Source organism: Platalea leucorodia (assembly GCF_965183815.1).
Source record: "Platalea leucorodia genome assembly, chromosome: 11".
Taxonomy (NCBI): Eukaryota; Metazoa; Chordata; class Aves; order Pelecaniformes; family Threskiornithidae; genus Platalea; species Platalea leucorodia.
The window spans coordinates 12,213,300-12,229,331 of record NC_138833.1 but is presented as its reverse complement, the minus strand read 5'-3'; the positions used below and the strand labels follow the sequence as shown (position 1 = coordinate 12,229,331).

The window sequence follows — 16,032 nt, the reverse complement described above, 5'->3', positions numbered from 1 at the left end:
TCCACCCTGCCTGGGAGCTAGGTCACCATCATTAGCGGTACTAAACATCAACGAAGCGCCTTGCTGAGAGGGAAGGTATACGAATGTGGGCTCAATGCCATGCTAATACAGCTATAAGGCCACCAGGCAGCTCAGAGCGTGGGTAGAGCTTGTTCTCATCTGCATCCAAAAGGCATCAAAGACATATCCTAGGACACCAATTCGCTACACATTTCCAGGGGATTTCTGTCTTTGGGTCACCATTTATTTCCTCAGTAAAAATATCTTACCCTGTATGTTTTGTTTTCCAAATTTCTGTAGGAAAAGCAACAGAAGTGGATATAGCTACACTCTAATGTTGGCTTCAATCCAGGCCCTTTGCTAGCGTTAAATCTGGGTTAGTGCCAGAAACTCGTATTTCACTCCCTTTTGATTCCCCCCCGTGCCATCCAACCCTCCCACATGCTGAAGGACAATTGCCTCCCGCAGAAAGAAGAAAGCTAATGAGATCAGACACGTTCTTCCTCCATAGTTTCAGAAGGCAAAACACCCGGTACCGCACCATACACACTCCCAACATTTCAAAGCCAGAGAAATGTCATTAGCACAACGCAGGGCTTCCCAGTGGAATGACTTAATTTTGGAGGTGGCATAGGGCAGCTGACTGCATAGATAAAGCCAGACGTCATTCCTAACAAGTATACCCCTCTGAATTCTGCATGAAACATCAGCCCTTCTTTGTTACCAGTTCTCTCACCCTGCACTTTGGCAGGTTTATTTCTGCTGCTGTCCTGCACTTCTCAACTTTGAGAGCTGCCTTGCCATGCTTTTTTACAAGCCTGCTCCTAAATAAGTAACAAGTAGTTTAGTTTAACTATGCCGTTTGCACACTGAGAGAAGAATTAGATTAGAACAGTGGACTTGACTGGAGTAGAACAGTGACGACTGAGGTCAGGGGATCCTCCCTGTGTATATTGAGATCCTTCTCCTACAACCTGTGCTGCAGTCTCGCACGAGCAGCCTGAGGATGAGGATGGAGCGGGTGATGAACTCAGGCAGTGCTCTTTGTGCCAGAAGGCCGGTGCCACAGGGGATTTGGGCGAGATGTGTGCACAGAGCAGGAGGAGGGAGGGTGCCCCAGGTCGCTCTGTCTCCCCCTGAGGATATCACGTAGCCCCCGAGCTGTGCTTCTGTTCAAGCACCGTTCAAAACTCAGCAGCCAAGACACCAGCCTTGAGCAGAGAATAAAGTAACGTTTCTGGTGAGGCTGCCAGTTAAATATTAGCTCCGCTGAGCCTACAGACAGTTTTTCTTCCTGCAAGACATAACCCACTGCTTAGTCTGTTGGTCTGCGACAAGAGCACTCCCTCCAGAGCACCTTCCCTCTCAAGCAGATGGACCGAGGCCTGAAGCCTCCAGCTGGGCTTCTGGGGCGGCTGCTTGTCGAAAAGAGGGGTGGAGGGGATTGGGATCCCAAACGCCTGTAAGCACAATTCAATTTGAAGATAAAAATTTGCTTCAGTGAGCTCTGCCACAAGTTTGCCAAGAAACAACATAACATCTTCTATCAAAAAGTGATCATGTTCTTTCAATTTTATTCAAACGCATTAAAATAAGTAACTGATAATCTTGCTTATAAAAAGAAACAAAATTCCTTAATTCTTACAGCAAGAATTACATGATCCACTGTGTCTGACACTAAAATACCCAGTGTGAGTAGCTACCAAATCATATGCTCGAACATTTTCTTGAACTACTGTTATCTATGCAAGGGAAACAGAATATAGGCTTTTTCTTATGTAAAATAGATTACTTTCAATCTAATAACCTCTCTGCCCTCAGTCTTAACCAGCTAGGGGTAGAGATATGACAGAGATTGCTAACTTCCACAGGAAATTAAGTCAAGCAGTAAAGCAACTGGTTTGAATATATATGATGGTCGCAGAAGAACTGAACCGCAGAAGCATTTCAGACAGACAGGCCCTCGCTGCAGTGTGTGAGAGTGCATTCGAAGAATTTCTCTGCCAGTCGCAAACATCCAAAGCCATCATCTCTTCTTTGGACAGAGGAGTGCTTTTCAGAACAACTCAGCGTGTTCCCATTGCAACTGAGTCAGCCTGCGACCAGATGCTGATCTCATTTCACTGCAAATGCTGTGAGATTCCATTAGCTTCAGCAGATTTACATCAAATTTCCAACGATGTGAGACTAGCATCTGGCCTGGCTCCTCTAGTGAATGAATACTAAGTTTCATGTTATGCTTGTTCATGCAGTATCTACTTTACCTTAGCCATGCTCTGCGCAGAGATTACCCATTTATGACTATGAGCAATTGCAATGTTAAAATCAAAACCTCTTTCATTAAAAAAAAGAGAATTGAATGGAGAAATAAGAAAATTAACAAGAAACGCTGCAGCACAAAACAGGAGGACCCTGCACTAACATTTCATCAATCTGATTTTTGCAGCATCAGTGACATCTCAGAAGGCTATGTATCTGCCACGAACAGTGATAAAACACTTCAATTCTTCACCGAGATGGCAGCAACAACCAAATGAAATGAAAATTCACGAGGACAGAATTTCACGCAGATTTGCTGCAATGGATTCAGACCAGACCTCCTTGCAGGACTTGAGGCAAGTCATCTTTCCCTAACGTAAATGGAGAACCACCTCATCCCTGAATGCTGTGCCCTTTGCTCTCTCCCTCATCCACACACTCCACAACAGGGGCCTGTCTGCACAGAAGCCTGGCTGGCGCAGTTGTAGGAAAAGCGCAGTTCCACCTGGACCTGCCAGGCTGCTGCTCCATACCAAAATAAAAGTCATTTTAGTCTGGAATACCTGTTCCATCAGGTTTATCAATCTAAACAATGTGAATTTTCCAGGGATATAGAGATGCTTGCAACAAAGTCCTCCATGCTGTCTGTCCTGCCCTCTCTAGCTCCCCAATGTCCGAGAGCAAGTCCACAAAAGCCCTGTGAGCCATTTCAGACTTTTTTCAGCCACAGATTTACACTTCCAGTTGCATTTAGCAGTGCATGAGCCTTGCATTGGTGACCCGTGGAAGGGAGGAGAGCATTTGCATCATGTCTTTGAGCCACTGTCTCTCAGCAGCAATGCACAGCATCCATTTGGAGATAAACGAGATGTGGTCACACCTACCTTCTCCCTGTTGCTGTGTGCGGTGAGTGATCTGTGAGCAGCCCCCCGCAATGCTGTTCTGTAGTTATAGAAGTTACCAGTAGGGTCCATCTGGTGCTAGGTACACAAAAGAAGACACGTTGGTTAGAAAGCGACCTGGGTCCTCTGAAGGCAACTTTACCCTCTGTTGTAGCAAACCCTGAACAGAGCCTAGCCTACATCTTCAAAAATCCACATACACATAAAAACCCATGAAGCACAGGCAGAATGAGAGATGTACAGCTCATGGTTGGTTGTACCTTTGATTTTTCTAGTAACAGCTTATTGAGCTTTTATGTGAAGAATAAGGACTGCACATTTTATATATGCCAAATCCTAGTATCCTCAACATAGAAAACAACTTTGGACCTTGTTCACTCGACATCCTAGGTATAGCTTGGGAGCTTTACACTCAGTCTGTGAAACATGTCTACGAATATTTCATACCTGGATAAAAATGTGAAAATTCACAAACAAAAAAAATCCAGAATATAATTCAAGCAGTGTATCAGCACCTTTTTTTTTTTTTTTACCTCAAGAATGAAAAATTTGGCTGTTTTCACTTTTGACCAAGTCTTCTTTAGCCTGGAAACTGGACTCATGTTCATTCCAGCTATGAGTGAGAAAGAAGAAAAGACAGACATGGATGAGAGTCAGGTTTCCCCTTTTCATCCGTGACAGCTGATGGAGAGACCTGGTTAGAAGCTGTACTTACAAATGATTGCCATCAGTGAATTAAAATTCCCTATGTTAAAGCACTCTCGGGCAACATCAATGAAGAATTCGATGACTTGTGCTCGCTGTTTCTTTTTTGCAGGCTGCAAATTAAAATAAATGAATATCTGTAATAAGCATATGCAGAATTGGAGGGCATCTTAGGTATTTGTTACATACATAGCCGAGGTCCATGCACAGCTTGGGTCATCTGCTGTCAGTCACTGGCCCTAATTCTGTTCCAGCAATCCAGTGGATGCTGGTGACTGGCAGCCTCTAAAATCAGAGCTTTCATTCCAGTGACACAGAAGACATTCACAGCAATTCCCAGGCTTGCCTCAGTTCATGCCTTAGTGCTGGAGGAGGCAGCCCAAAGAGCCCTGAAGCAGTGCCTCAGCTCCCTGCTGGCCTCCCGCAAGTCAGTGGGCACATCAGCACTGACTTTCCTAAGGGCAGGATTTCACACCCACATAACAGCAGCATCTTTGTCCCAGAAAGACTTTGTTTCACTGCATTAATCCCTTTCCCCTCTTCTGTCCTTTTCAGCAATACGGCCAGGCCAAATAGTAGCTTGCATTTTAAATACAGATTTTAATTGGACTGGAATCACCCCACTTTCTCCAGAGATGATCTTCAAATGGTAATGCTTTTGAGTCATGGGCTATCTAGGCTGTTTATACCATTACTACTCCTCCCTTCCACACCCTTCTCAAAGGGGGAAACATTAATTTCATTTTGATGGGGCCAAGTTAAACAAAATAAAACCACTACCAAGTTAAAAACCCACTGTAGTCACAGCTATGGGAATGGGCAGCAGACAAAGAGCCATGCAATGGGAATTCACAGGCACAACAGAGCTTTAGGGTGACAGATAACAAATACCGCTCCACTAGAATCTTTTCCAGCAGAAATCTCACAGGATAATTCAAGGCATTTTTTCCTCTCTTTTTCCCTGCAGGGTTCATTATTCCACACCGTGCTCCTACTACATCAAGAGAACAGTGCATCCCCCGTGTGTCGCCAGCTCTGTTTTGCGATGCGTTTGTCATTTATCAGGTCGCTTCTGCGAGTGCAATATTACTAAAACTTACCGTCAGATGCTTAGCTAGGTCATAAGAAATAAATCCCCAGGTTTGCTTATTAATGTACAATCTCACACTGGTACTTCAGGCATGTGGTAAAACATGCCACATACTTTTCACTTACCATGCAAATTTCTGTTGCTACGAGATAGCAGAGTCTATTGAACCATTTCACATAGGCCTCAAGGTTACTTGTCTTCTTCTGTTCACTGAAACAAGTCTGGGGAGAAAAAAGCACAGAAAGACGTATAACTGTGTTTCAGTTAGCTGCCTGATCGCTAAGGTAAATACTACGCAAAGGTAATTACTTGGCCACATCTCTCTCATGCACATGGAAGACTGTGCATCAAGGGCCCGTTCAAAGTCAGTGGGCAGGCGGGTGGCTGGTAGATGCGCAGGGTCTAGCTGCGTGTGTCACGCTGCCCAGGTCACACTAGCGTACAGAAAACAGCCCCATTTTGCCTGAGCAAGTGTTCACCAACACAGTCTGCACTGACCCTTGCTCACTGGGATATTAACAGCCGGGCATTGCAGGATTCAGACAGCAACAGCACTACGCAGAAAAAGTAAGACAAGCAGAGTCTTCCGCAGCATGCTCAGTTTGTGCCTGTGATTCCGGGACTTCCTTCACTTTAGTAAATACAATCACCCACAGCCCTTTTCTGGAGGGGAGAGACCGTAATTTAGTGATGTGAACAAGAGATAAGCAAAAGAAAACACAGTTCTACTTGCTTCTTTATGGAAAAAAATATTTCCCTTATTGAGTTTTCAGGATAATAGGCTCTCTAGTGACCAGCTCTGTCTTGATGGCTGCTCTTAAACAGGTTGCTTACATGCCAGAGATACATCATTGATAAGAGCCATTACAAGAATCTTTTTTTATATGAAACTTAATATAAATTCCCATAACTGACAGAGGCTGTGGGAGCAGATACTTGGCCAAACTCTTCCAATTCCTTTGACATCAACAGATAATTTGACTTCAGCGGAGTGACAGGGCAGTTCACATAGCCTGAAGATGTTGCCTGGGATTATAAGAATTCAAGTCCTTTTCCCAGCCCTAAATTCTTAGACGGTCCATCCAGGACACGCTGCTCTCTAGAGTTCACGTAATTTATCTGAACATTCATTAACATCCACTAGAGGGTATCAGAGAATACTGATTTTTTGTTCTATTAAGCTGATCATTTCCCAGAGCTGTCATAAATACACGCCACTAAGAAGAAAATCACAACGCATAAACACAGATCCATTAATGTCAATGAGATTACCCATATTATGTAAGTTAAACAAGTGACTAAAACCCCTTAAGACATGGGGCTTAACAAGATTCCCAAGGTAATTTAAGGTAAGAAAATATTCACCTGTGATTCTGTATACAGGCATGTTTAGAAACAGAAATCACAGTACCATCTACGGAGCAAATCTTAACAAGCCTGAAATTCCTAGCTGCTGTATGAGTAGACTACATATACAATAAAAATGTATTTTAAAAGCATCTCAAAGGTAAATGTCAGCAAGCGGCACATAAATACCAAACAAAACAAAGGATACCCAAAGCAGCCCCAGTATATCCGTAGCGGTTGCTTTTCTTGCGCTCTGTGGTATTGTTCCTTGTTATTGCAAAAGAGTACACGAAACCTAGGCTTTGTTCTGAATACGGTATTTCCATCTCAACCCTGCTGTCCTGCGCCAGGGCATAAGAACCGCAGCTAATACCACAAAACTTGTGAAAAATGTGCAACAGTTAAAGTTGAAACAGACTGCTTTTTAAAGGTTAAGCTTTATAAATGGCAACAATATTTAGCACCTCCCTAGCATCTTCCATCTGCAACTCTAAGCACTTGATAAACATTCACAAGTGAAGCCTTTTGAAGCCCTCATGCAAGAAAGATGTTTAATATGATCTCCAGCTGGAGGGAATTCAGACCAGAGCCAATTCCCCGTGGTTAACAGGGGTGGTCTCCATGGGTCGGGGAACGATATGTCACTCCACCTAAGGTCTGTGCTGCTATGTACAATGCTCTGCCAGGTCCCATATGTTTCCTCGGCTATACCCTACCCTGGTGCAGAGGCTCTTCTAAATCATTGCTGGGACCTCTGGTCAGCCCAGGGAAAGGGTGGAGAAAAGTTGCAGTCTACCTCTGCTTTCATCAGCCTTGGTGACTTGAATCCCAATAATTTGTTAGTGCCGTGTCTTGTGTGAAAATGTTAGGGCAGTTTTTGCTTTCCTAAGTAGATCCTCCTGGGGGGAAGACATTGCCTTGAACTTAAAAAGGCAATGCAGTGGCGCATCCCTGCTTCGCACCTGGTATTGCCTCTGTTATCACGCACTGCATTGAAGTCACAGAACTGCTACCAGGCAGCACCTCAGTGTTCAGATTTGCATTTGAAGAACATGCATAACTGTCAAATAGCTTGTCATAGTCTGTCAAGATGATTTGTTTGGATTTCCTATCCCACCATTATTTTCAGGCTCGCCGCCTCTCATTCTAATCCTTCCTGTCCACCTTAGCTGATGTTTCCTTATGTTTGCTTGGTAACCTCAATTTCTCTTCACATCTTGGTGGTATCCTGTGCTGGCCTTGCATTTAAAATTCCAGACACAGCTACAACCATTGTGTGTACATTAGTTTATAACTGAACATTTCCTTCTTCCTCTTAGCACCCCTTCCCCTCTATGGCTTTATGCAATTTGATTTCACTCACTGCTGCTTCCCTCCCACTTTTCCAAAATTCACTCAAATTTAGTGCCCTCATTTGATCTCTTTCATTTTACTTTGATACAGATAATGACGACTGTTCATTTTCAGTCCTGTCCCTCATGTTTGCAGCAGGTTGCTGAAATCTCACTGTGGCTAGTTTGATATTTCATGTTTCTGATACATCTTTGCTGCCTTGGGGTTCCTTCCTAAAGGATGTGATCAATGCTCAGAATACTTGAAACACCATCTCTGCCCACTCTCCTCTCCCTGAAACCAACTGTAGAATCTCCGTAACTCCAATAAGAGAAGGAAGGAGCCCAACGTTGCACTTTTTATTCATCCATCCATCCATCCATCCATTTTCTCACCATTACAAGCTATTCTGGTGCTCTTTGGGCAGCACTATAAACGGAGGTCTTCCTGTTATGTTCAGCATCCAGTGATGAAATCCTGCCACTGATGCATGATCTCAGCGGGAGCCCATATGCAGTTCTGGGGAAGAATTTTCCACCCTCTTTCTTTTCTAGCAGTATGTGAAATCTCCGACTCTCCCTCTCCAGCCAGGAAGTCTCTTTCCTTATTGAGGCACTCACTGAAATGATGCTTCAAACCCCACTGGAATCAGTGGAAAGACTTCAACTGGCTTCCACAGACTTTGGATGAAGCCCTCATCAGGCACTCCATTCCCTGCAGTGCTTTGGGTTAAAAGCTATTGTGTAAAGAGAGGAGTACGTTGATTCATGACGCACTGACTCATTGCTGTGGTGTCTGGGCACACGCTATGGGCATTACATCACGTCCAGAGTCTTTACGCCTTCAGCGCTGGGAACAGACGTTCCCTGGTTGTGTACAGCCAGAAGCCATCTGCCCTGGTCAAAGCAGGTTAGGAGGAACAAGCAGAACATCAGGGTGCTGGCCAGTCTCAGGCTGGGACATAGTCTCACCAGGAAGGAACAGCAATGACCTGCCAGCGCGAGCTCTACCAAGAGGTCCCATCCTTGCTACGAGAACACAGGTCGTCAGTTGGCCTGGCCCTGGTCAACATGTGTCCCAGGCCCTGCTCTCATGGATCTCATCCCGTCAGTTCATCTAGAACAAACAGTGATCGCAGGAGACACTTTGCATGCAGACAAATCATACCTTGGTGCCATCCAGAGGGTCTTTATGTACAAATGCCTGCACAAACTCCTCAGGTCCAATGTGACTTAGCCTTTCCTGGGGCGGGGAGAGAGAGAGAGAGGAAGAAATAAGAAAGCACCCCAGAATCTCTTCTGTTTCTCTTGGTAAGACATCCCCATTATCTGTCAGCTCTGAATGGTGTTACTGAACTGGTAGACAGCCAACTAGCACCAGACATTAAAATTCATAAGAACAATTAGAGTTATTTCAGCAGAAAGAAGAAAATGAGAATAAATGTGTCTCATTACTGACAAGCCACAGTAAGAGCCCTCTCCACTGTGCAGAGACAAAGGTGCTGGCTGCACAGGGCTCCACCTGGGAGCCAGCAGACCTCAGTTCTCTGCTTGGCGCTGCCCCAGACCTGCTGTGGTCCAGCATGACTCAATAGCCTTGTTTCCCAGCTGTTAGAATGGCAGTAGTGCTGTCATCTGGTAACCATAGCAATCTGTTGCTCATCTGCACACACACTGCTCTGACCCTGCCTCCCTACCCGCTGGAGCTCAGGTGATGGCCCGGGGTGGTGGCTCTGCGCCACTGGGGAAGGAAGGCATTAAAGATGCACGTGCTTACACTAAAGGCACTGCTTACGCTGTAGAGTGTCCCAGGCGTTACCCAAAACAAGCGTAAATAAAGCATCCAGATCTCTCTTAGTAAAAGACAGGCCATCTCCACCGGCTCCTGAACAAACCTGGCAGTTCCACCACACAGTGGCCTTCTTACTAGGCTTTTCAATTGCCTTAAACATGTTTCTTAGGGGGAAAAAAAAAAAATTCAGTCGGTTGTAGGCCACAAAGGTATTTCAGAGGAGATATTTTGGAATGCCTACAGCCCAAACTTAGGACACTCAAGCAACAACAAAATAAATGGCAATTTTGCTTAAGTGAAAATTTTATGGCTACTCCTCTGCTATTTCACTTGGCTTCTCACCTTGCCACTGATAACTGTACAGGACTCTTACTAACAAGTAACTGTTATTAAGTAAGTAGTAAATAATTCTTACTAACAAATAAGGATCAGACAGTTTCAGTGCAGAGTAATTGGTGTACCAGATCCAGTAAGTGAAAGAGAAGGTAGAGAGCACTGATTACAGTAAAGTGGAATGAAAACCTCGAGCTGCAACAGTTTTAAAAGTGCAGCGGTGCCTCAGTTACAGGAAATCTCCCCCCTCAGAAGGCAGTTGTACTGTGGAGGAAAAGAAAAGCAAGAAAAAAAGTCCAGGCAAAAGGACTTCTGCTCTCTGGCTTAAGTTATATAAAGCAAAGAGAGCCAAAGTTGCATGTTCTGAAAACTAACCAAAGTGAGATGATGATCCTAAATTTGGGGTTTCTGAACTACTCCATTTCTTGACAAATAGAATATCAACTACCTTCAGAATTCCCAAGGCTAATTCCATGATATTCACTCCAATCCACAGTCCATTTCATGGTTTAGTTTTCCAGCCTTCCTCTCAAGGATGAACAGTGTCTACAGGAGGACAGGCAGCAGGGAATCATTAGAGCATCAAGAGATCTGCAGATGGCAGCAATGCTTTATGTTCTCCTGTGAACATTCAGGAGGTCTACACGGAGGACCTGAACCTGGGAGAAGGGTGTGCAACACAACAGTCTGTCCAACATCCTGGTACTGCAATTGGAGCGATTACCGTCAAAAGCCTGTTTGAGAGTGGACTGCAGTCCAAGGAGGGGAACAACAGGACTTCGTGTGGGAGTGGTATTTGCACACCCTTGTATGTCCATGCACAAAGTCCCAAAGGGAAGAATGAAAAACATGTCAGGCAACTCAGATGCTTTGTGTATCTGAAGGAACAGACTTGAGCTGTTAAAATTTCTTCCAAATTAAGGGAAGGGCTAATGATCAGCCATTTCAATAGCACCTTCAGGTTGCTGGGCTCAGAGTACCTTAGAGAAGCGAGAACCCCTTGACCTTCCTGGGACTATGACTCGCATTTCACAAAAAAGCAAGCTAAAAAAGTAAAGTGACCTGCCCTAAGATGCACAGGAGCACTCTGATATATACCTTGCTTCCCAAGCATCTCTTAACCTGTCAAACCCTGCCTCCTGCTGCAGTGCTGATACAGCATGGGATGTGCTGCAGCACTGCAGACGTTTTTTGGTTGTGTCTGGAATACTTAGCGGCTGATGGCTTAAAATAATATCTCTGACTGCAGAAGTTGGGAACCTTTCCCACTTACCAGCTCCACATGTGTCAGCTGCTGAGCCAGAGTGTAAGGGTCACTGCAGACGCTCAGGATTTCTCTCTGAATTGATGGAGGTTTACTTTTAAAGGCAACCAACTTATCAGAGACAGCAGCACTGATCTTGACAATCCCTTCTTGCCCATGGCTGAGGGTTGCAAGCTTCTGATTCAAGGTTTGCAAAAGCTGATTCATCTTTTTCCAGTAGGCCTGGAGAGACAGGGAGAGAAAGAAACATAAACCACCCACAGAACTTGACAAAGGAGTGTTTTTATGCTGAACTTTCCCTTCTGCAAAATACTCCTAAGCCAGCAACAGGTTACCATTTTATTTTCAACAAGCCTTATTTCAGAATAACCAGTTGGCTTAATTACAGTTCTGTGCGCTGGACCACAGAAACAGACTGCAGTCAAGAGAAGAGGCAGGCAGGACTGGTGGGTTGGGCTGGCACCGATACTCACATACTCCTGCCAACATCAGGATCAGAGGAGAGGTAATGCTACAACATGAGTTACTGCAGCTTTCTGGAGCACAGCAGCATTCGGTACCTAACCTTTGTGTCAGCTACATGTTGGCCGAGAACTCTACCTGTTAGTGGTACCTAGTCAACTCTTATTTATTAGGAATAAGAAATGTTTCTAACGCTATTCTCTCCATCCTTTTGAGCTGAGAGCAGCTCCACCAAGAAGCATGCTGCTACTTGCTACCCAGTTGGAGTGGTCTGAGCATTGTGTAGCTTTGAGTGTTTAATATCCAAAATGTTAATTGCTACTGAAGGAAGCTCATATCATATTCCAAGCACAGCCATGTGCTCAGCAGGATGATCATTACTAAGTTGCTCAGGTTGTTCTCAGAGCTGAAGCAGCTCTTTACAGACAATGAGTGGAGCTGCTGGCCATGGAGGATCGGCAGAAAGAAATGCCTTCAACTCCTCGTGACTGCCAGATGCAGACATCATAAAACTGAGATAACTGAGAGAACTGGTGGATGGGTTCTGAAGACAAGGATTAATTGGAAATGTCCTTGGGCAAAAGCCTCACGTGGAGCACAGGGTGTACCCTGCTGAGGAACACAGCCTCATGGGCTTTCCCAGCCAGAGAAAGGAGCATCAGGCCGGGGTGCAATGGGTACTTGCTCAGTTTCAAAGAGCGTGGTCACTTTGGAAACCAGTTTGCAGGCTGGCCTACTACCAGCTCCTCTTCCAGCACAAAGACACACAGTCAAGAGATCCTCTGGCTGCTCACAAGTGGAATAACTCCTCACTCTCCATCCAAACAGAATTTAGTAACATCAAGTTGCCAGTAACATCAGTTTGTAATCTGTCAGTGTGAAACCAGAGCTGGCACGGAGCCCTCTTCTGTTACATCTGTACTGCACAGCAGATGTACACCCTGGCACCCTCCACGCAGTCCTCATCATCACAACAGGGACTTGGCTGGAGTGTGCCTTCCCATGAAGACCAACACACACCTGTGTTGCATCCCAAGCTGGATGCAGCCCAAGTGAAGTCTTGGGAAATACTTCTGAATGCCATGGTTTAGACACAGCCTTTGTCTTCTTCAGACTTTTGTAGACTGTGGATAGTCTTCAGTGTTAGGCATTGACAGCACTCGTGTTTTAGGTGCTCAAGGTACCAGAAACCAGAGTCAGTGCTCTTCTCACCTACACAGGATCCCATCTGCACACTGGAAGTAGCATCTCCTACTGCTTTACAGTGAAGAGTAACATGCTCACGTCTACGCTGTTTCCATTACAGTCTGAGGCTGGAAACCTTCAGAACATCCCAAGTGCTTCAACTTCTGCTGCAACACTTTAACCTTCGTACAGCTTTCCTAGCTGAAGGTTTCACATTGCTGAGGAACCTCTCATTTCACTCAAGGAAGATACTCTCTTGAGCTGGGCTGGAACATGGGCCAGATAAGCAGGATGTAGTTAGGCTTTTTTGCAAACTAGAGCTGACAAGTCCGAAATGAAGCAAGTACCGAGAAGGCAGGAGGGACCTGGAGAATGACAACGTGTTCTATTTGGAAGCACATCACACAGGAAGAGTGACAACTGAGTGAGGAAGATGTAAAAATAATTAATTAAAATAATTTTTAGAAAATAAAAAACATTCAGTTTTTATCTGTTCCTGATGTATACTAGCTCCAAGGAAGAGAGACTACTGGCCTTCTTCATGTAAATCCTCATTCAAACAGATGGTCACACTTTTGATTTACAAAGACTGTCCTGGACCCAAACTACTGAACACCATCTAAATATTTCTCTGGTTTACATCCAGGTGTGTTTGCAAATCCCAGCATAGCTTATCAAGCTCTAGGAACAGAATGTTATTTTTTAGTGGAAACTCAAATAGCGACACATTTGGTATTTTGTGAACAAATTTTGTAAACAAGGGAATTAATTTCGGGGCAAGAGGGCAGGCACGGCACTGAGATCCAAGTCTTCTACAGAACATAAAACTTTTAGCTGAAACCCCAGTTCTCTTTCAAAAAGGAGTTTGGATGAGAGATCATGGACCAGCCAGGTCTGTGCAGTATCAAATTCTTCACTGTTTGGATGAAAAGCCAAAAAGCAGCATAAAATTGCTTGAAAGACATGCATATTAGCCAGTCTTTCCATAAATCCTTATCAAGAGATCTAGTTTCACCTAGTTTTGTAGGGAATACGGCATAATAATACAGATATGGACATCAATAAACAAAGACTCAGGTAAGCCAACCACCTACTAAAGAATGAAATGAGAGAGACACTTAATGGACACAAAAAAGATTATTCAGAAATTAGAGCTCTTGAAGAGACTCACTGAAAGACAGTTGGGTAGGCCCTTGCCCAGAAAGCTCTTCTGTGTGTGTTAGGGGAGAAATTAAAAAAAAAAAAAAAATCCTGCTTTTGCCCTTTTAAAAGCATTTCCTGCCTTCTTTAAACTATGTTCACCAAGTGAAAACAACATGGTTCATTGCCTTCAACATGCTGGTAATTACCTTGCCACAAAGTGACCCCCCATTGTACAGGGGCTGCATGCTGGACTCTATCAACCGATTTCACTTCATTGCCACATTAGCAGTCAAAAGGAGCATACTACTGCTTAATATTTAAGGAAAATGGTTCGTTCTTAACTGGGAGAGTTCCTCTGAAGACAGCAGGCCTCAGCAGGTGGCTTAGGAGCTCAAATTTTAATTAAAATTTCTAACTCTAAATGCAAATCACAGCACTTACTAAGAAATGCTTCTCAGCATGGACACTTTTATAAGCACATCACAGAGCCTTTAGAAAGTGGACTCTACAAAGGACAGGAGCATCACTGCAGGGGAAAATCCTGCATTAACCTACATGGATGAGATGACCTCACAAATCTTTCTATCTTTAATTTCTATGATCCACAATGGGAACAACTTTCTTCCAAACAACTAATGGGCACCACCACTCTTTCGTGCTGTCCCTTAAAAAAGGAAGTTTGCATTTGCAGGATATGAGCTGTTTCTTCAATTAATTATTTATTTTGCTCAGGCATAATCATTTGCAGTTATAGTGCTCAGTAATATTTGAAAAACAATGATTTGCCCCAAAGGGCACCCATCAGCATCGGTACACAGCTATGCCCGCTCCCGAGTGAAGGTGTACAGCACTTGCTCAGGTTAGACAAATAAACCATTGCTTTGTATGCAAAAACTTGATTTTTAGCATTTATAGCTCTTCACCAGGGCAGCCAGTGCTTTTAAAGAGCACCCATAAAGCCCCTGTTCTCTGTTCTTTTGGCTGGTTCCTTCTTTCCAGTGGACATGATTTTGGTGGGTGTGTATGGGTTTCTCTCACTTCAGATGCTGAAGGGTTGCAAGGCACCTTTCTTGGTGGTTGACGAGGCAAGTTCATTGCCTCTTCCCCTTGAGGGAGCAGTTTTACTGCTTTGGTCAATGGAACTGAGGCCGCCTTGGCTCTTTCCGAAAGTCCTTGCGCTCCCCTCACCTCCATCGAGGTGTCACACAGCTTCCCCTTCCCAACCCCTTCTCTCCCATGGGCTGGCCAGCCCAGCCAGCCAAGCCATGCCAGCCTACAGCCACCCAAAAGTGCCAGCCATCATGCCAGCCCAGCCCAAGAGCAGCTGCTTCCATTTCTCTCGTGTTTCATGTGGGCAGGAGGGTTCAATTTCATTTCCGTTGTGCTGCAACCCTGCTAATTCCTTCTCGCTTCTCTACACCCCTCTCTTTCTTGGACTCATGGGTATGTGCTTTTTGTTCTACTGAATTGCACTCATCTGTGGCCTGAAGCCAGGCCTTGATGTAGCCAATGGAACTGAATTCTTCCACGTCCCATGGTTAACCGAGAAGTAATTAGAGACTCTTCTATGTACTATTTGCTCTTATCCTTATTATTTTCATGGATTTTGTGGTGTTTTTAATGTTTCTGAATTAATTTATGGGATTCACCCACCTGAATTTGCAAGCAAGTCTCCCAGAGACTCCAGTCACTGTGTCCTACTCTGCCACACACATGGGTCATGCATTTGAACACCAAGACCATACAGCCATCTAGACTGAGTTTTGCCCAGCAGGCCACACACTGCTGTCTTCTGCCACTTTCATGCTCCCAGAGAATCTACATGTCCATCAACATTTGTATTTTCTTTAAATGTAAGGACTGTCCCTTGCTGTCTCACCATATCAGCCAAACAGGCTGGATTCAACAGGAGCTCTCTCTTGGCCCATAGATCCTGTGAACTTTGATGGAGATTCCAGTGGCATCAGTCAAACTGGGATCAGAGTCTGCTGCTCTGTGCCCACTCGCCTCCTGTCTGGGTCCCTGCTTTACAATATCAACCAGATCAAGCATAGGGCCTGTGAACTCTTCTACACAGGACGGGAAGGTGTAAGCCAGACCCTTGTTAGATTCACTAATGAAAAAGATGACAAAATGCAAAGGTTGTTTTAAAAAAAACCTACCAGACTGAAGACATGTAAAGTAAGAAATGGAGAATTAGATTTCGGCACAAGTGATCA

At 44.6% G+C, this 16,032-nt stretch overlaps 1 protein-coding gene across 1 annotated transcript in view; it reads right to left on the bottom strand.

Moving 5' to 3' along the window:
* The window catches only part of RASGEF1C (RasGEF domain family member 1C), a 75,007-nt gene that overhangs the window by 6,268 nt on the left and 52,707 nt on the right, over positions 1-16,032 (bottom strand). The window contains exons 5-10 of the mRNA XM_082324419.1: positions 11,033-11,245; positions 8,803-8,877; positions 5,082-5,177; positions 3,877-3,979; positions 3,695-3,774; positions 3,144-3,239 (exon numbers count right to left, since the gene is read on the bottom strand). Coding sequence (XP_082180545.1) covers positions 3,144-3,239; positions 3,695-3,774; positions 3,877-3,979; positions 5,082-5,177; positions 8,803-8,877; positions 11,033-11,245 — 663 coding nt within the window. The remainder of the gene's footprint in view (positions 1-3,143; positions 3,240-3,694; positions 3,775-3,876; positions 3,980-5,081; positions 5,178-8,802; positions 8,878-11,032; positions 11,246-16,032) is intronic.